Raw genomic sequence first — 20,273 nt, 5'->3', positions numbered from 1 at the left:
TATGAAGTCTTCAGAACATAATGTAAATCCAAGTTACACTTCCAATCCTAAAAATCTGTTGAGTATCTCTATACAGTGCATGTTCAAAAGTGGTAATGTTAAAAAGCCAAGCTAATAATTGATATCTCACTTCACCATACACATTAGATGCTGCAGGTCACAGTTTACATATTGAAGAGGCTGTGCAGAAGCGAGAAATCAAACCTACACAGAACATTAGACCTGAAGGACCTTTAGTTCACCATTTGACCAGCTGCACAGGTCATAAAAAAATCACCTGCATCCTTTTACCATGCCTAACTCCTATAATATTTTCCAGATAGTCATCTAGCCTTGAGAGTTTCAATGGACTGAGAATCCACCACCTACCTGGAACACTTAACTCCAATGCTAAATCAACTCATATCTTCCCTTCCCCCTTTTTCCATCAAGAATTGCTGCCTTAGGTCAATATCCAATCACTGATTCTCATCTTCTGTCCTGTTGAGCTAAAAAGCTCTTTAAATAGAGCTGTTTTATCCCTCTGAAGGTATTTATGCACAGTAATCATTACCTTAATCTTGCTGATAGGCTGAACTGACAGAGGTCTAAGTTTCTAAATCTGCTACATTTCTTAGCCTTCATATAACCTATGCTCCCTTTAAAACTGTTACCAGTTTTTCAACAATCTTTTGAAAAGCTGATCCCAAACCACACACACAGTAAATCCTTACATGGATGAAAATTATATAGCAGTTACAAGGAAAATAGAAACATACTATCCATACAGATAAAAGGAGCCAAATGCCTTGTTTCCAAGGCAAAGATTTCACTGTGATACTTGAACCCTGTCAGCAAGCCTTTTTTTGGTCAGAAGTACTTTGAAGTCTTTCGTAAGTCCAAGACTGTACATGTAACAACAGCCCTTATCTAGGCGGCTTCAGTTACCAGACTGGCAATGATGATGTCTCAGTTATTGTAACAAAAACATGTGGATTAGTCTAAATTAAATACAAATGCAAATATGTATGTGAAAGCCCCAGAAGACAGAAGAAGAGGTTAAAGAATGGTTTCTATTGATAATCCAGGACACTGCTGACATCAATAAAGTCTGCATCAAAACCAGAAAACCTGTGTTTTCAAACAAAAGGTATTTCATAATCAAACATCAACACATCTTGCTCTTAATTAATTATGTAACTATGTAGCACTGAAACAGCAGCAGATTAGCAGAATTGCTTTAGATATTTGAGGGGGGAAGAGAAGGAAGAAAAAAACCATCTAGGTACACATTAAAAGTCTCATGTATCAAAACATTTAAAATAATATCCCCATATGCCTTTTACACAAAGACTTTCTTGTAATTCTCAACCTCCACTTCAGAGCTTGAAACTACAATTTGTCTCTTATCAAACCATATTCCCAGGACTATGCACTACCACCACCCTGCCATAACTTCTGAAGTAAAAAACTAGGATATTAAACAAGACAGATAACCATTCCACAGAGCCAGTGCACAATGCAAGAAGTGACTGAAGTTTACCTGCTGTGTTCTGTGAACACATTTAACTGCCATCCATTTTTGTTCCGAACTGAAGGGATATTCAGCCTTCCTTATGTAGTCTTCCTGGAGTCCATCTAAACCCATCTGTATAAACCAGAAGTACTACCACAATGTCAAGACCTTTTCTTTTCAAACAGGTATGCAATTTATTGACTTGTCGAGACATTTCAGATAATCATTATTTAGTTAAAAAACAGTTTCATCTCCAAAGTTGCTTTTGAGCACGCTGTTCCAGTTTAGACAAACTAGCACTGAAAAATCCTAGAAGTTTCTTTCAGGCCTCATCTGAAGTCAGACCATTTAACACTATATACTATCTTTGATCCAAAGATCTTGAAATCCTTTGTAGATTATGACCATTCACAAACAAATCTTGCAATGGCTGACAATGTTGGTTTGACAAAGTATGTCTATCACCTCAGAGCATTATTTTTTTCCCCCCAGTATCTTCTGTACAATTTCTCTGCTAGAAGGGCCTACAAAATTCTAACACAAGACTGTGGCAAAGTATGAGGAAGGCAAATCACTGATTTTAAGTTTGAATGATCCAACCTGAAATTACTTTTAGTGATCAGAATCACCCAAATATTTAATCTGAAACTAACCACAAAGACTCCAAACAAAATGCATTTAATTTCAAATGCTGTTATCTCCCCACCCCTGATGCAACTCACAGCATTCCATGCTCTACACTTAACTAAGTCCAAGAGAAGGTGCCAACTAAAGAAGATGCAGAAGCAGCAGCCTGCTGTAAGCCATTCCTAGTACTTACACTGTACTTCACAACTCCTTCACTACCTCCCTTGCCAGCAACAGATGTGAGACACTCCTGTTGTTCTCAGTTTCTACGGGCTCTTGCCAAAATAACACCACTCTGATCCTCTCCAGTCAAAGACTGGGGACTTGGAATGAGTCTCAGAAAGAATATCGATACACCTCAGGCCTCAGCTACACAGGGAAAGACAGACTGTAAAGCATTAATCTCTCAAAGTTTGAGTTTATTCACTGTCACAGAAAGAAATTAAAAAAAAAAATTAAGTGCCAAGATAGCTTGCCACATTTCTTAGTAGCTGTAATGGGTATATCACAGCATTATTAAAAAAAAAAAAAACCCAAAACATTTAATCACAGTGACCACAATCCAAACTAACTGTACCCTGCACTTAAAGGGCCCTACAAATACTACAGTCACCACTACATCAGTTAACTTCTTACTGCTTCTGATGAGAACTGGGAAAGAGACAGCACAATCAATATTCAACAGGTGAATTAGCTGTGGCAGGTACGGAGACAGCACTAAGTGCAAAAAGTTGAAAGTAAATAATTCACCTAAGTTCTAAGCGATTTTCTCTCATCTTTTAGAATGCCCGAAGAGTTCCAACAAGTAAGAAACTTAGGAGATAAGCAGTTGCAACACAAATCCAGGAGACTCAAAGGAGAAGAAAATGGCAGGGGGGCAGCGCAACATGGGGATGGGATGACCAAACCCACACCTTATTTCTACACACTTCCCATCTGCCACCTGATTCAAAAAAGCACCATCAAGTACGCACCTTCATAGCAAGTGCAATTAAAGCCCCTTCTGTTGGTTTCCCCATTAATGTGTTGTTTCTAATTAGAGCATCATTGCACACACAACCAGCCTAGAAGATAAGGAAGGGAAGGGGAGGAAACAGAATAGAGTAAATGCCATACAAAGTTCTTGAGTTACATCATCAATTAAAATTTACCTCTCTGTGCCAAGATCTTACCTCAACAATTTTGCTAATGGATGGGTTGTTGTAACCATGAATAACTTCACCATCAAGCATCACTTCTCCAAACCTGTTATAACCTACTCCAGTAACCTGAAAGACATACAGCCAAAAGGTAATATGCAATGTGATATTCACCAGGTTCACAAACTGTTTTAATCTCAGCTTTTTACTATAAACTATAGAAAAATTTTTAAAACGCCACCCACAATGATTGACTTTATCCAGTGCTAATGGATTCTCCTACTCAGCTTGTAATGTAGCAGATACTAGATTAAGAAATAAAAACTGAAGGCAAGTGAGTTCGATGAAATATATTAGAGACTAATTTTTTTTAAAGTAGCAATTTTATTTCTTAGCATAAATAAATGCAATATATGTTGTTTCCTTAAAGTATTAGGCAAACTTTCTATCTTTCTTATTTCTCTTGCTTTTTCATTTTTTCCTCCTATTCATCTTCATCCTGGTTAATAATGCATACCCCCTGCAGGGGAATGGAAGCAGAGGAGAGTCCTACTTTCACCCAGTAAGAAAAAAAAAAAACCAACCACAACAGCAACATAATGGAACAGCCTCTCAGGTCTCAGAGAGCTAGAACTGTATTTTTAGCGCACGGGTCCTCAAACTTTTTAACCAGGGGGCCGGCGCGCGGATGAAGTGGCAGGCAGTCATCTGTGGCTGCTTGGTTTCCCCCCCGCAACCCCCGGCAGGGGGGTCTGTAAATACTGGGGGGCCAGATTGAGGACCCTGGGGGGCCCGTATCCGGCCCGCGGGCCATAGTTTGAGGACCCCTGTTTGAGAACATAAGCCAGGCATCCCATCAGGATCCTAAAAAAGTCTCCATGTCTACAGCACTAACAGCCAAGACATTTTACAGTCATTTCAAGTTCTCTTTCATTTTAGGAAGGAGCAGCTGATTTGACCCAGATGTAAACAAACTGTGCTAGTACTAAAGAAAAAGCAATTATAGTATTCCTATAGATATCTAATAATAGAAAAATAAATAACAGGATATATAAGCAAACATCAGTAAATGACAGGAAAGAATAAGAAAAAGTGTCAGTATTTACGCCTACAGAAGACAATGACAAGACCCTCTTAACTGTATTGTGGGGAAAAAAGCTCCGGTCAAGAAGAGTTCCAGAACTTAAGAACTTTTTTTTAAAACAGTCCCATAAAACCAGATGTAGCTCCACACCTTGCTGCTTTTCCATTTCTGCTGCTTTTGATCATTTACTTCAGTCCTTGCAACAACTCCCTAACCTCAACCACCACTGTTTGATGTTTCATCTCCTGCTCCTACTTCCAACTTCATCCATCATGAAAAAGCAAGAATGACAGTATGCACTAAGTATGAAGGTTCACAAAATAAATTGCCTTTCAGTCAAAAGGTGGATATCCCTATTTTAAATGTTTGTAACATGAAAAGTTTTTATGCACCTGCAACAGCAAAATAGCCTCAACTTTCTGTAATGAAGAGAAACACAATCTCTCAACTTGTCTTTGTACCATATCTCTGCATCTGTCTTATTGTGACCTACAACCAGCAGGAGATTCAAGAACTTAACATAATACACAAAAAAATTCTTCTGTACCTAGAGAGGGCTTGGATAACACAGCTCAAAGGCTGCAATACTAAATGAAGAACAAATTAGCTGGAAGTTGAGGAACAGGAGTTTGGTGCAATAAATTTATGCTTTCTTAACTGATGTTTCACCTGCAGTGGGCTCAAGCATGTTTCAGCTCATACACACAAGTGGAAAGGAAAACTAGAGTCTAAGAGTCTCACTACATACCTCAGCATGCTGCCCATCTGATGTAAAAATATGAGTAACAGTCATTTCGTTCTTTGTCAGAGTTCCAGTTTTATCTGAACAAATTACGTTGCAACAACCTGAAATAACCCATTAACATTTATAAGACAATGCTTGTTTAGAACAATGTAACTAGGAAGAACAAAGTATTCTAGACAGGGAAAATTTCTAGAAATAGTGCAGCTGTCAAAAAAAACCCCAAAAGAAAACAAGATTTAACAAAGACAGCCAATTTTAAATTATTAACAAATAACTGTACAAGGTTCTTCTCAAGTTTATCCAATAAATCAAAAAAAGTAATTAAAATCCAAATTCACAACTTACCTGAAATACTTCCATTCACTACCTCTCCTTCACCTTATTCCACTCTATCTCAAAGTACATTACTGAAACCTCAAATTGTAACTCCTGGTGAGGAGGAAAGCTAAGAGCCTGCTTTACAGCAGCCATTCTTCTTTATCAAAAAGTGCAACATCTAACACTAGCCACGTTTTCGTCACACAACTGTGACTGACTACTAAACCTGCAAATTTCAGTAAGATCGAAGAGATTACAGAAATGTGAAAATTGTATATGCCTTTTTAACTCAGGAAAAGGGTATTTTAGGAGTGTTGCAGTATCTTGATGTTTCTGGACACAATAGGTGAAATTGCAAAAGCAATGAGAAACCTTGCAAAACTAATGAATCTCTGCTAGAGGCACTGGAAAAAATACTTCCAAACTTCAAATGCCAAAAGAAATTCAAATGCAGCAGAATCGTTTAACTTAGAATTTCTACTTTTTTTTCCCATGCCTTGTGTTTTACATTTTATGACTGCAATGCATACAGAATGTTTTTAAGCCTTAACGTTTTTGAAGTTTTAATACGAGCAGCATAACACCCTGAAGGTGCATTATGATTAAAAAGCTTTTTCTAATATTAATATCTGGATTTGTTTTCAACTGTCACTATCACTCCTAAATTTACACCAAAAATTTACTTTAAAAAAACATTTTACACATTTAACAAGAACGCCTTGCAACAAACAAGTATAAAGACTATTCCATACATCCAATCACTCAGCCTGTTTAGAATACTGCTACTGTGGCACATTATTAACTGACAGACTGTTTATTTCAGTTAACTATGAAAAACATAGTTAAAGGGCCCACAAAAACATAAACCTGAATTCTAACATTCTAACTGTGTAAAATGCATTACATTTAGAAACATTTTAAAGATAATGTCATGTTACCAGCAAATAAGAATACCTGCTTTATTTTAACTATTAGTCATCAATATTTGTGTTAATTTCCCAATATTTGTATCAAAACACTATTTATAAGTTAGTCTAGTCATACCTAAAGTTTCAACAATAGGCAGTTTTTTTACAATAGCCCTTTTCTTCACCATTCTCATCACACCAAGAGCCAGTGTCACTGTTACCACAATTGGGAGTCCTTCAGGGATTGCAGCTACAGCCAAACTGTAAGGAAAGTAAATACACAAATCTTGTCTTATAACATCATACATGAATACATATGCATTTACACTTCAAAACATTGTTTCTGTAGGTGCCTGTTCACTGAGGTTGGAAGTTAAAGGAATCAGCTGCCATCTGAATGATATACAACTAGATTCACAACAGAACACACACTGAAGACAGTAACAAAATGCAGTAACTTAAGACATTTCTATTCATTACTTATGCAAAAGTATGAAGAAAACTCAGGGGGGAGGGAGAAATCAATTGTACGTCTGTTTTGCCTACAGAAAAGACCAGTTAGAGCTGTGCAAAGCATGACTGTGAAGAATAAGTGTAGTCAGCACTAAACAGAACTGGGAAATGCCACCACTGCATGTTGACTGCTCATCCACAGCTGTTACTTCCAGATCATGAGGTGGCAGCAAGTCAAGTATGGGAATGGCACAGAAGATCATTTAAGAAACAAACAAATGAAAGACCCAGTAACAGTGCAAGCAAGATCACCATAACTCATTACACAATGTTCAAAGATGCAGCTGACTGTGCTTCTCGGACCCACTCACCTCCCAAAACCCCCACCCTCCAAAAAAAGGGAAATCTCTAGAGTCTGACCCTGTAATTTAAAGGAGCACTTCTGCTTTCTGCACTGTCCATGTAGTTGTACTCTGAGAAAAATTCCTGAATTGCTAGAGTTAAATCATCTAAATTCAGCATTACCCTCAGCAGACAACTCCCTGGGATTAAGTTTCCATAATATGCTATAAAATGAGCTAATGAAATACATGACAAGGACTGTAGTAACTTAGTTTACCTGATGCCACTTATAAAATTACAGTTACTTATTCAGTGATGGAAATTCAAATCGTACAACTCTTATCTGTTTGCAGATTTTCTAGAAGACACTCAGAAATCACCATACAAATGCAGTTTGAGAGACTGACAATGTACCATATCCTTAAAAATAGGTATGAATTTGCTTTTTTGTAACAAAGTCTATTTTCATTTTTAATTCCTTATACGAATTTCAAAGCAGAGTCTGTATGCAAGCATATTGTAATAGACATCACTAGCTTTGAGAAACTTGTTGTAATACACAATCCACACTATTTAAAAACAAAATTCTTACCTTACACCAATTGTGAACATATCAAGAATATGCTTTCCTTGCAACCAGCCAACCAGCATGATAACTCCTGTAAAGAAAATGGTCATCAGGATAAATGTAAAAACCAATACCGTAGCCTCAAAGGGACAAGAAAAAGAACTCCAACAGCTAAAACTAAGCTTATCATTGTGATATCTATAAAAATCTGTTACTCCTTTCACTGTCAAAGTATGATTCCACTAGTATGGCAAAGGTGAAGAAAGTTTCTACCAGTCAAGTTGCCCAAACATACCAACAATGAGGTGATCATGCACACCTTGAACCAGAAAAAAAGACACACTGCAATTTAAAAAGATGCGTTTAGAGGACAAAAAGTCAGAAAAGTACTTTGCAGGAAGAAACAAGTAAATACCCTTATGATCAAAGTTAGGTCACATTAGTAATCTTCATACGGTTTACGGTGTGAACTCCAAGTGACCAATAAAATGAAGAGCCAAATATTTAAAAGATCAAATCTTTCATTTTCCCAAGCCTACATGCTAGTTTCAGTTACATTATACAATTTTGTAATTCATTTACGTAAATTCCCTTACCTATTATACCAAAGGAATACAAGGAAAGCTGTTTTCCCAAGAGATCCATGCTCTTCTGCAGAGGTGTCTTTGGAGCCTTGATGAATGGTAAACACACAGCAGTTAACAAGCACAGGTTAAAAACCATGAACTGTATCACATATTACTTCAGATACACGATTTCAAGACGCTGTCAACGAATAAGATGCAGTTATACCCTAATGTTTCTACATGTTTATTTTATGAAAAGAGACTATTCTGTTCCATTCTTGTGTAGAATGCAAGACAACTCAAGAATGCTTCAATGAAATATTTATTAGAAATATTCTTTGGGAGCTTTGTTATGTCTACAGCAAATCTAATACAAAAGGTCTTATCAACAATTCTATACAGAAAAAAACCCGCACAACAACATGTTGACTAAAAGCCACTGCACTTGTTTGAAGACCAAAAAGTTATTGATAGCAAGAATAAAACTGACTTTTCAAGACTGAAGCATTAGAGCCCTGAAAGGCCAATTTGTTAGTCACCTGCAAAAAATTCAATTTAGCCAAACAGAAAATTATGGAAATATTTATACAATATAGTGGGGGAAAAAAAAAAAGAAAATAAAAAGAAACAAGGAGAGGACCCAAAGCAAAAAATCTGAATTAGAAAAAACACACCACAAAACAGGAAAATGGATTTTTACATTGGATGCCAATAAGTTTGGGGTTTTTAGCAGTAATATATGGTGGACTACAGTACAGAAAGCCTGGCAAAAAAAGGAAGACCGGGTCATCATCTTTGTTCCACAAGTTATGAAAAAAGCCCATACACTCTACACAAGCAAGCTGGTATCAAGTTTGATTCACTCTCACCTTCAAAATTTACAAAGAGAGTTTACTGTAATGTAAACATAAAAAATAACCTTACAATACTCTGTTATTTCAGAATGCTGTTGGTGCAGAACACTCATAGGGCTCGCTCTTAGGTTTTTTTTTTTTCATTAATAATTCCACTTTTTACAATACAAACTGAATACTATTGAACAGATGATCATATTTTCCTCATGTGTATTAAAGTGGATTCCACTTCACAGAATGGACAGTAGTATTCCCTTGAAATGTGTAGCAAGGCACTGCAGCTAACAACACACAAAGCACTCAAGAGTCTGAATTCCCATGTGGATCAGTGTAGTGCAATAAAGAAAAATCACTCTGTGGGAGCTTGATATACAAGAGTTAAAAGGGAACTTATAAAAGGATAAGGTGGAGATCATGAAACAGCAGGAGGCACATGCATAACCCCAAAGCACACTGCTAATAAAGTGAAAACAGTCCCGTGCACACAGCGCACAAATCTGTCATACAAATCCCCTCCACGCAAATGTAGTTCCACCTGAAAGAAATACACTTCCACAAACTGCAGTGAGATTTGTTCTGTTCAACAGGTTCAGAATATTATTTTCAGCCAACATTTTTAGGTCAGCTTGGATATTTTGTTGTACTTAATTATTTTCACATTCAAAAGCTAAGATTTGTTTTACTAGAGAAAAAAATACTAAAAGCTATGCTTAACTAAGTTCCTATGGTATAAATTTGAGGTTTTCATTAATGAAATACTTAAATATATATATATATATATCTTTGCTTCTAAATATTCACTCTTACCTCTTCTGCTTGCATCATTTTGAAAACCTCCCCAAACTCAGAATTCTCTCCTGTTCCAATAACTATCCCCTAAAAAAAAACAAAAATAAAACCAATTCAACTCTGAAGTTGAAATTTTACTATTAGCAGTTGCTCTGACTCAGAGAGTGGGCAAATACCATTAACTCTACTACAACTTCGTTAGTTTTGTTTATAAAATTAATTCTTGGCATAAGCAGGGAATGTTTTTCCTAAAAACATTTTGCCTCTGTAAAACTAATGGCTATTCTGTGCGCTGCTAAAGTGTTTAGTAATTACCAGTAACAAAACTCAAATAGGGTTACACCTATCTAACACTAGCCACAACTGTTTTTTCAGTTACAGCTTTTCAAACACATGAATGTAGTTCTAGAAGTAAAATACCATATCCTAGACCAAAGAGTTTCACATCATCTGCTTCCTATAAATTCTCCTGCCCCTAGATTCATTTTCTTTTAAAAACGGTTTCTCAAAAAGCACCAATGAGTACAGCTATGCACCGTATCACAATAAAGTCTTCTGTATTTCCAGTAAAAATGTGTACTTCTATTCCATTTCTATTGTATCAGAATACTCAACATACATGTAGTCATTAAAGTACATTTCTGAATTGACAGGTGAACTTTCAAAGTAAGAACTGCCTTCATATAGTTGAAACATGGAAAATATTCTTCCCTATCAACAATGACTTTACCTTTGCTTTTCCACATCTGACCAATGTTCCCATGAAAGCAATATTGCTTCTAGAAGTAAGGTCTCCATTGGTTGCTGCTGGCTGAGGGGTTGTAGATTTAGAGCAAGGAGCTGTCTCACCTGTGAGACTGGATTCATCAATAGAAAGGTCCACAGCCTTTGAAAACAAAATAGGTAAAAAGCATGACAATCTTTTGTAAGTAGTTGGAAGTGTTAATAGAAGTTTCCTGATTTCAACTATTAAAAACATATCCTATTTATTCATATGCTAAGATGCCATGGCAACATCAACTGTATTTTAAGGATCAAAGCAGCAATGCGCACTCCTACAGAACACCGCAACAATACAACAGGTTCTCACTTTGAAGACTCAAAAGTTTACTCAAAATTTTGCAGTCATTATTGGTTTTTTATAAAACATTCAAGGGGCTGCAACTGTGAAACATTTGTCACCAAACAAAATAATTAACTGGGAATGCAAGTGCACATACATACTACCTTCAACTCTTCCTCTGTCCACTTCTTCCTAGCACGGTCTGTTAAGAACTCACTAATGAGAACCGTATTTCATGCAGTGGTTTTTGCTCGCAAATCTTCTAGAGAAAATATGCTATATTTTCAGGCATCATTTACAGACTAGAGGAACGTTTGTGTTATTTTTGTAGTTTGTTGGTAGCAAGTGGGGGCAGTTAGAGAAGGAAGAGCTAAAAATAAATTATGCTGTATTAATCAGCTGACAGATGAAAATGTGTGTTCCATAGATACAATCCAAAACAAAAAATAATTTATGAAAATATAAAATTAAATATCTTTCCCTACCTGACATCTATTTGTACATCTTAATGTATTGACTTTAATGGGTCTTGAAAAGAGCCAAGACTCAATCATAAAACTCTGCTCACAAAATGTAAGTACAGTAATTTTGCATTATTAGATTAAGTATAGCTATTACAGTAAGTATAGCATGCTATGAGCAAGAAAGTAGATGCTGCTGCAACAGCTATTTTGTATCAATGCAGAGACTGTACAATTGCTGAGGGAAGAAGAAAGTGGCTACAGTCACAAAAAACAAACCCACTCAAGTACTAACTGCTCTACAGGATGCATAACATAACAGATGATCCAGTCAAATTTCTGAAGAGCACCACAAATTCATCTCAGACTGGACAACCTGAGGACACCCAATCTAACAGGAAAGCAACATGATACTATTCAAACAAAAGAATCAAAATAAGCAAGATTAATATATACCCAATTCACTTCATTTAGAGAATCTGCAAGTACTGTTACAGTGCCACTGCTTCAACTCAAGCACTTCCAGCAGTGTTAATGATACACATTAAATATTTAGTAAACTGGAAGATGCTGAACAACACACACTGATGAAAAAGTGTCAGAGAGAAAAGATTACACTGGTATGATTTCACAATTATTTCTTTTAATATTCCATTATCAGAGAATACTGAAACTATATCCCAAAGATTAATACAAATAAAAGACTCAAAACCACCTGCAACCAGCTGCCGAAGTATCATTCAGACTGAAAAAAAAATAATTTCACAAAAAGTTTAACATCGAGGAAGAAGGAGTCTAAAATTTTCAAGAATGCGTTACTACATAAAATTGGCACATTCTTTCCTTCCATGCCCTACAGTAAGAAACTACATATATTGTTAAGAACCTAGTTACATTTGAGAAGTAATTCTTTCAAAATTTCTATCAAAATAGTTATGAATTCCAAACACCACCACTTATTGCACTTCTGTATTCAGTAGCTATTTTCCCCTCTGTCCCACAAAAAGAAAAGTTATTAAGTATTAAAGCAATATTAGGTATATACCTCAAATAACCGTAGATCAGCTGGGACTCTGTCTCCAACTGACAGGCAGACTGTATCACCGGGGACTAAATCTCTTGCAAGTGTATGTTCCACTCTACCTTCTCGTACACTGTAGGTAAAACCAAGAACAATAAGAAAGTCTTCTTTGGCATTTTATCTGACAAAAGCACACTGTTGTGTGCAGTGTTACTGGTTTCAGCAAAACATTATTTGCTGCTTGTTTCTTTGACGTTACACATCAGTAACATCATTTGAAAGGTTCAGAGGGGCAATGCGGATTAAGTTTTTGGCTCATAAAACAATCTTTAAAATGAGCAAAAGCAAAGCATGTTCTATGCCAGAATAAGAGCTTGATACAAAGGCAGTAAGTTCAGTGAAATCTTTTTCATTTACTCATTTCTGATTAAGTCATGTTAAATTAAATTTAGGAGTGAAAGGACAATTACATACCAATGGCATTCTGGAGGCACAAGTTTACTAAGCTCTTCAAGAGATTTTTCTGATCTGTACTCCTGCAGAGACATTTTTAGGTAGTAAAGCAGATGGTATCTTTTAAAACGGGCAAAAGTTAAACAGCAATAGGATACATCCACATCTATTCCAAACAATCAGATGCCATTCAACAGCTCTGTTACATTACACATTTTAAAAAGCAAATATGGTCCAAACACTGAAAAATTTACAGATTTGTCTACATGCATTTCTTCTGAAAGAACAGCAGAGGTCCTTTGCATTTTCCATCAGTATCTTTAAGTCTTTGTAATAATGCTTCTAAACTCGGGTCAGATACATGATTAAATTCTACTGTTTAACAAGTTAGTAAGAAAAATACTGTGTTCATGCTCTTAGCCCCTGAAGAACTAAGGTAACACAACTCATCTTTAACTTAGTAAACACACTACAGAATTAAGGTAAACAAAGACATAAAGCAGAGACACAAAGCAATTCTGGTTTAGGCACACACTGAGTAAAGCTGTGTATTTACAGAATTAAACAACATTTTTATGATTTAAAAAGCTACAGAATCACACAACGGCTGGGGTTGGAAGGGACCTCTGGAGATCTAGTCCAACCCGCTGCTAAAGGAGGTTCACCTACAGCAGGTTGCACAGCATCATGTCCAGGTGGGTTCTGAATGTCTCCAGAGAAGGAGACTCCACAACCTCGCTGGGCACACCAAGGGCTCTGTTGCTCTCAAGATGAAAAAGTTTTCCCTCATATTAAGAGGAATTTCTTATGTTGCAGTTCCTGCCTGTTGCCCCCTTGTCATGTCTCTGGGCATCACTGAAAACAGCCTGGCCCCATCCGCTTGACACTCACCCTTAAGGTATTTGTAGACATTGGTAAGATCCCCTCTCAGTCTTTTCTCCAGTCTAAACAGCCCCGGCTCTCTCAGCCTTTCCTCATCAGGGAGATGCTGCAGTCCCCTCATCATTTTTGTCGCCCACCTGTCTCTCCTGAACTGGGGAGCCCAGAACTGGACACAGCACTCCAGATGCACCCCAGGATGCCACTGGCCTTCTTGGCCACAGGGCACACTGCTGGCCCATGGGCAACCTGTCATCCACCAGCATTCCCACATTCTTCTCCACAGAGCTGCCTTCCAGCAGGTCAGCCCCCAGCCTGTACCGGTGCATGGGGTTGCTCCTTCCCAGGTGCAGGACCTTACACTTGCATTTACTGAACTCCATCAGGTTTCTCTCCACCCAATTCCCCATCTGGTCCAGGTCTTGCTGAATGGCAGCACAGCCTGCTGGTGAATCAGCCCCTCCTCCTCCCAGTTTTGTATCACCAGCAAACTTGCTGAGGACACGCTCCATCCAGGTCACTGATGAATCAAGTTGACGAGGACTGGACCCAGTACTGACCCCTGGCGAACACCACTAGCTACAGGCCTCCAGCTGGAGACTGTGCCATTGATCACAACCCTCTGAGCTCTGCTGTTCAGCCAGTTCTCAATCCATCATTTAACCCACACTTCCTGGGCTTACCTATGAGGATGTTATACAAGCCTGTCAAAAAGCCTTGCTGAGGTCAAGGTAGACAACATCCACTGCTCCCCCACATCTACCCAGACAGTCATTCCATCACAGAAGGCTAATCATGCTTGACCAATCTGATATAGACGATTATATATTTTTTTCAATTCCTGTACAAAATTGAAGCCAGAGCTATGTTTTCAACATCTGTTTTGTATGAAGTTAAATATTTAAGTACCTCTACACTGTTTATTCTAAGTACTTCTTTACAAGTACTCTTTTATGGCTGAGCATAATATCAATATAGATGTGTAAATGTCAATGTGGTTAAAGCAGGACAAATCATGCAATTTAGAAAAGGCAAGACTGATAAAAGCACAGCACTTTGTACTCCACCATTCACAGCACAATGCATCAAGACAACTACTTCAGTCTTACAAATAGAAGAATTTACATAAAAGCAATCATCTTAACAGCTATCTTACCTGAACGAAGGCAACTGTAACAACAATGAGTATTGCCTGCAAGAAAACAAAAGCAGGTGAGATAAAAGAACTCCAAATGGCCACAGAAGTATGTGATCATATTTGGGTTTGCTCAGCCACAGCTGTTACTACATATTAACAATATGATTTGAAACAAACTTTCTCATGCTCAGAATCACGCTGCATCCCTTGGGTTTGTTACAAAAGCAATGCCGTTATCTATTTACATCTGCTCTAGTGATGTCCAAGAACTCAATAACCTGATTTTACTAAAACTACGATAACTAGACAGCAATTTTCAAGAAAAACTTCCTCTGCTCCCTGTTTCTAAAGGGTGAGCAAAAGACAGCAGTGGAGAGAGATCCATGACACAAAGAAGAACTGGTCTGAATTAAGTGTGAATGCTGTTCTCTCTGAACAACGGTTAGGAATGGTGTGTTAACTGCTACAGAGCATCATAGGTGTGGTTTGATTCAAACAACAGGTAACAGAAAGACTAAAAATAAACTGAAGACTAGAGATGAAGTAGCAAGCTGAAGAACAGGTCTGAAGCCATAAAATATCCCAGCAAGAACAAGAGGGAGATGAGACTCATAAGCTGCCCAAGACTCCCAAGGAGTGAAACAGGACACTGAAGTATACCCTAAACAAGTCAAGATGCAAGAGATCCCAAACAAATAAAGCTTTAAAAAATTGCTTATCACAATTAATCCAAGAGAAGTACTAAGGCCTCAACAGGTTCTCCATTATTACATACAATTCTGGTCACAACACTTCAATATAAACACCACAGGGCTTGTAAGTATGTGATGTGAAAGTGAGTGAGTGAATGAATCAATGAAATCTATTACAGGAAGTCACAAAGATCAACTTTGTGTAGAGTTAAGCATCATCTTCCCCTTCAATATATTCTCAAATTGAGTTTTGTTACAATAGCTGAATTTGTAACTCAAATAACGAGATATCCAAGATACAAGACACTCAAATAACCACGATATTACCATTTTCTAAGAGACAACCTTCTTGAAGAACTCTTCACTAAATCCAAGGATAACTCCAGTAAATCTGCTTTATTTGTGGTACTAAAATTCGCCTCACCAACTATGTATTAGGAAATAATTATATAAATTCCATCTTTCCATGGAATAATTTCCACCAAAGCTACATGTGTTTCTTTTGGAAGCAGTATTATCTTCTACAGTTTGTGCTACCTGACATAACTTTGCATCTCTAGCCTCACATCGGTGTCTCAGCTTGTGTCAATGTGCAATGGCTTACATTAAGAAGCCAATATCCTCCAAATGGGAAAAAGTCTAATTTTTTAAAAGCTTCATCAGTTCCTAGTCCAGATCAAGAAGTTTTATGATATGTTTTTACCAGCAGAGCTAAAAAGATGACAAAAGCTGCTCAAGCCAGCATTGCCACCAAAAGAAATAAATTCACGGACCTTTAGCAGCACATTAGTTTTGTTGTCAAGGTTCTGACCACAAATACACAGTCACAGAAAAACTACGCTATCATCTGAAAATGAAGCAAGACAAATATTCACTAGGTGATAAAGTGGGCATTAATAACAACAAGACTAAACGGTAGGTTAGTCAAGAGTTAGACAACAACCACAACTGGTGAACTTTAACGCAACCATACTTTTTCTCCGTATTTTAAGACACCTCCACTAACATTCATGAGGCTATCAAAAATTCCTTCTCAAGTTGTAGCATAGAATGCAGAAATTAACACTCCCTTACACTAACTGGCCTGTTCTTTTCTCATTGCCTTGCTCAAGAGTTAGGAAACAAGACTTAAGGTCACTAACCAAGGAAAAAAAAATGAAATAATTAAACTTTCAGCCACAATATAATTAAATACATTTCGTAATACAATGATTTACCTAAACCCAATTTAGGAATACAATGGACCGTTCCAAACTAACACTATAATCAAATTCAAAATAGCTTGTTTTTCTTAAAGCAGACACATAGTTTATATTCCAAATAAAACTACACTCTCTAAAGAATTAGAGGGGTTAGGAGCAAACTCCCAGTTACCCTTATTTAATTACAGTTAATTACAAAAGAAAACTCATCATAGAGAGTGTAGAGCTTAACCAAGACAAAACAGCTAGAAGTTGCCTCTGATCATACTGAAATCCCAATCTTCAGTTATCACCTGTCACCCCAAAAAGGTCAAAGGGATGATAATATTTTTCTGTGTCATTAGCAAATGTTTAGCAGTACTATATTTCGCTCACTAGTTTAGCACCCTATTTAACTGCAAGTTTCTATAAAAAAAAATTATTTCAGCTTTGGACTTCCATCTGCTGTTTCTGAAGACTTCACTTATTTTGACGTTATTAAAAGATTACATTTTGCAAGTAAATTCATAGAAGGCTTATATTGGTTTCAATTTGCAATTAAAGCATAATTTAAGACAAAGATTACATAGCAACACATGCCTGAAGACAAGCATTTCAACCAATGAAAGAGTAAAGATGCGAGAGGCAGGCAGATAATTATTCATTGATGCATTTTGATATGTGTTACTGCTATCAGTCAACAAAAAAAAAAAAACCCTAAAACACAAATCCAGTCACAAGCTAAAAAGATTTAATGACAGCATACAAATCAAAGTCATTAATTAGAATAAGGTAATATCATCCCACATTGGCATTTATATGATGTTGAAAGTACATGCGATCACACATTCTGAAGTACTCCCAAAGATAAAATTTTTAATTCCTTACCACAGTGATACTGACAGCATCATCAAACTGATGCATTACAACACTGATGACTGCAGATGCCAGGAGAAGCATAATAAGAGGATTTTTAAACTGAAATTAAACAGAACAGTAATTTAGTGGTACTTGACAGAAAGACCATTTTATCTACCCCTCAAAGTATATCTAATCTACTTTTGAAACATATTATTCTATAAATAAAATATTTCTAACCTATCAGTGCAAAGAAAATCTGACTCTGTACAGTTCAGATGTTTACCTGAGGGTTTTTTTAAATATCAAAGACCTTGAAAAGACCGTATTAGATATATAACGGGAAAAACACTTGTTACATTTGATTCACATTTTTAAAACAAAACCAATCATCTCCTTTATTTGTTTATACTGTATTTAAACATAAAAAAAAGAAGCCTCAAACATATCAAACTGTCTTTGAGGTAACAGGCTATCCTGTTACCAGCAACTGATCACTATCAAGGCAGCAATGTATTTCATAACTTTCAATTCATTATTTCTTTTTTTACTAGATGGAAGCTCTCCTTTTAGATCATATGTTTTATTCAGATTTTTAAGGCTAAAATAAAGAAGAATCATGCTTGTACATGACAACTGGTTGCTAACATGTGGGGTTTTTTAAATAAATATTACAAGAAAGAACCCACTCCTACAATTAAAGAGCATTCTAAAAGTGCACATAAGCACATTCAAAGCAAATGTGTATCTTAATAAATCCTATCTAAAATAGACTTGGATAATATGTTTTAGAAGCGTTCTGATGGATCTGACTAATTTGATACTACACATGGGAAAATAAAACATTAATGACGGGGACATTAATGTGATGATGTTCTCACCGATATCACATCACCAGAGCACTGAACACCTTTTTTAGTCACTCCCAAGTAAAACAGTGTCTTTAGAATTAACCATCTATTACTTCAGGGTTTACTCCAGAACTTTATGGCGCTGTTGTTCAGACAAGGTGCAGGAAACAGTGTCCAAAGTATTTCATGTCAACATGTTCACTATAAAGAACTTCTGTGTGAAAATTAGTTGTAAATATCTTGTGTAGCTGGGGGGCAGGAGAGGTAGGCTAGAGGAAGTAGTGACACTTACACACCACTCAGGGAAGCTGCACATGCTCATTCACATATATATATATATATATATGAGATAAATCACAGTAATAGAAAAAAAAATATCATACTTTACTTTCACCAGTTCTGCCCAACACCAGAATGAAGGTGCCTCACACCTCTACCCTCAGTTCACAGGCAGCCATTTTGCTGTTTAAAATTTGTCTATCAAGTTATTCATACTTCATGTTCCATTTAAATATTTACCAACAGTCATATGCATCTGTGCCTGACCTTAGTGTGATTCGTGCTCGAGTGTTTGCCTACAGGGAACTGTTTTCTACTTCTCCAGCCTTCAGGCTAGTTATGAACAGTACTACTTTGGCTAGTTATGAAGATACGTTCAAGAACAAATCATGTAATTAAACCACCAGATTTTCATTAAATTGGATATTAGATTTAAATTAAAACTGGCATATATCTAAATAAAAGCTTTTTCAATACACAAAACAGATATGAATTACAGAAGCTGCCATTTCCTGTTCTACTAGATTTTCCCCACTTTCATCAGAAGATGTTCATGCAGACAAAAGGTAAGTAAATTGAAATAAAATTCAATGCTACTGACAAGTATTGAAACCAAAAAGCAGAAAGGACAAAAATCTTAACCTGGGAAATGTATTTTTTCCATAGTGGTTCATCTTCACTAATATCAAATTCATTCCATCCATGGAATGCCCGTCTATGACAAACTTCACAGTTTTTTAAGCCATTCTGAATATTAGCCTATTAAAATATGAAAAGAATAAAACAGTCAGCAATTACACTGGTAAGACTCCAAACTGAATTCCAACACCTAAATATATAGCCTTAGATTATACAAATTTGGCTGGTATCAGAAAGACAAACTTGGTACTAATGTTTGTACAACAATATAAGCTAACTATTTCAAAACTCAAGTTGGCAGTAATTAAGAGATTCAACAAAAAATTCACAGAACTACTACAGAAGCAGATGCTGTTTAACATCTCTAAAAGATTGCTGATCTTCCCTGCAGAAACTCTACAAGCAGCCAAACTATGGGCACAGTTCAGACCCTTGAGGATTATGTCAGGAGTTTGGTCACACAGCCAAAAAACAGCAATAGCTTCAAAGTCTGAGCTGTCAGTGACAAACTCTTACCACTGTGTACGCCTCAAGCAGTCAAGCATACAGAGAATGAAAAAAGACCATCTATCATGAAAATTAACCCAGATTCAATGGTTCATAAATCTGTCAATGGGTAGCTTTTCCAGTCCTGTTCCTCCACTTAAAATGGAGGCTACCAAAACAAATTAAGGACATTAAGGATTCCTTAAAGAAACTGAAGCAATAGCTATGAGAAAGAGGACAGAATTTAATAAGATTGACTCTGGCGTTTATATTAACAAAAAAATCTTATACAAAGCGTACAGAAATCCAAACACTTTCAAGCTGAATCCCACCCCCCCCTCCAAATCCTCAATTTAAAAAAAAAAAAAAAAATGTTAGATCAGG

The 20,273-nt window shown here is 36.6% G+C and overlaps 1 protein-coding gene across 5 annotated transcripts in view; it reads right to left on the bottom strand.

The window, feature by feature from the left end:
- Nucleotides 1–20,273, bottom strand: part of ATP2C1 (ATPase secretory pathway Ca2+ transporting 1) — a 64,451-nt gene that overhangs the window by 12,789 nt on the left and 31,389 nt on the right. For all 5 annotated transcript variants that reach the window (XM_027793750.2, XM_055806733.1, XM_055806731.1 and 2 more), the window contains 14 exons: nt 19,407–19,523; nt 17,665–17,754; nt 14,922–14,957; nt 12,908–12,969; nt 12,458–12,566; nt 10,619–10,774; nt 9,907–9,975; nt 8,276–8,351; nt 7,704–7,770; nt 6,453–6,577; nt 5,094–5,191; nt 3,295–3,390; nt 3,097–3,186; nt 1,523–1,627 (listed from right to left, as the gene is read on the bottom strand). In XM_027793750.2, coding sequence (XP_027649551.1) covers nt 1,523–1,627; nt 3,097–3,186; nt 3,295–3,390; nt 5,094–5,191; nt 6,453–6,577; nt 7,704–7,770; nt 8,276–8,351; nt 9,907–9,975; nt 10,619–10,774; nt 12,458–12,566; nt 12,908–12,969; nt 14,922–14,957; nt 17,665–17,754; nt 19,407–19,523 — 1,296 coding nt within the window. The remainder of the gene's footprint in view (nt 1–1,522; nt 1,628–3,096; nt 3,187–3,294; nt 3,391–5,093; nt 5,192–6,452; nt 6,578–7,703; nt 7,771–8,275; nt 8,352–9,906; nt 9,976–10,618; nt 10,775–12,457; nt 12,567–12,907; nt 12,970–14,921; nt 14,958–17,664; nt 17,755–19,406; nt 19,524–20,273) is intronic.

This window comes from Falco peregrinus, chromosome 5, assembly GCF_023634155.1.
Source record: "Falco peregrinus isolate bFalPer1 chromosome 5, bFalPer1.pri, whole genome shotgun sequence".
NCBI lineage: Eukaryota > Metazoa > Chordata > Aves > Falconiformes > Falconidae > Falco > Falco peregrinus.
This window is presented reverse-complemented; position numbering and strand designations above follow the sequence as displayed.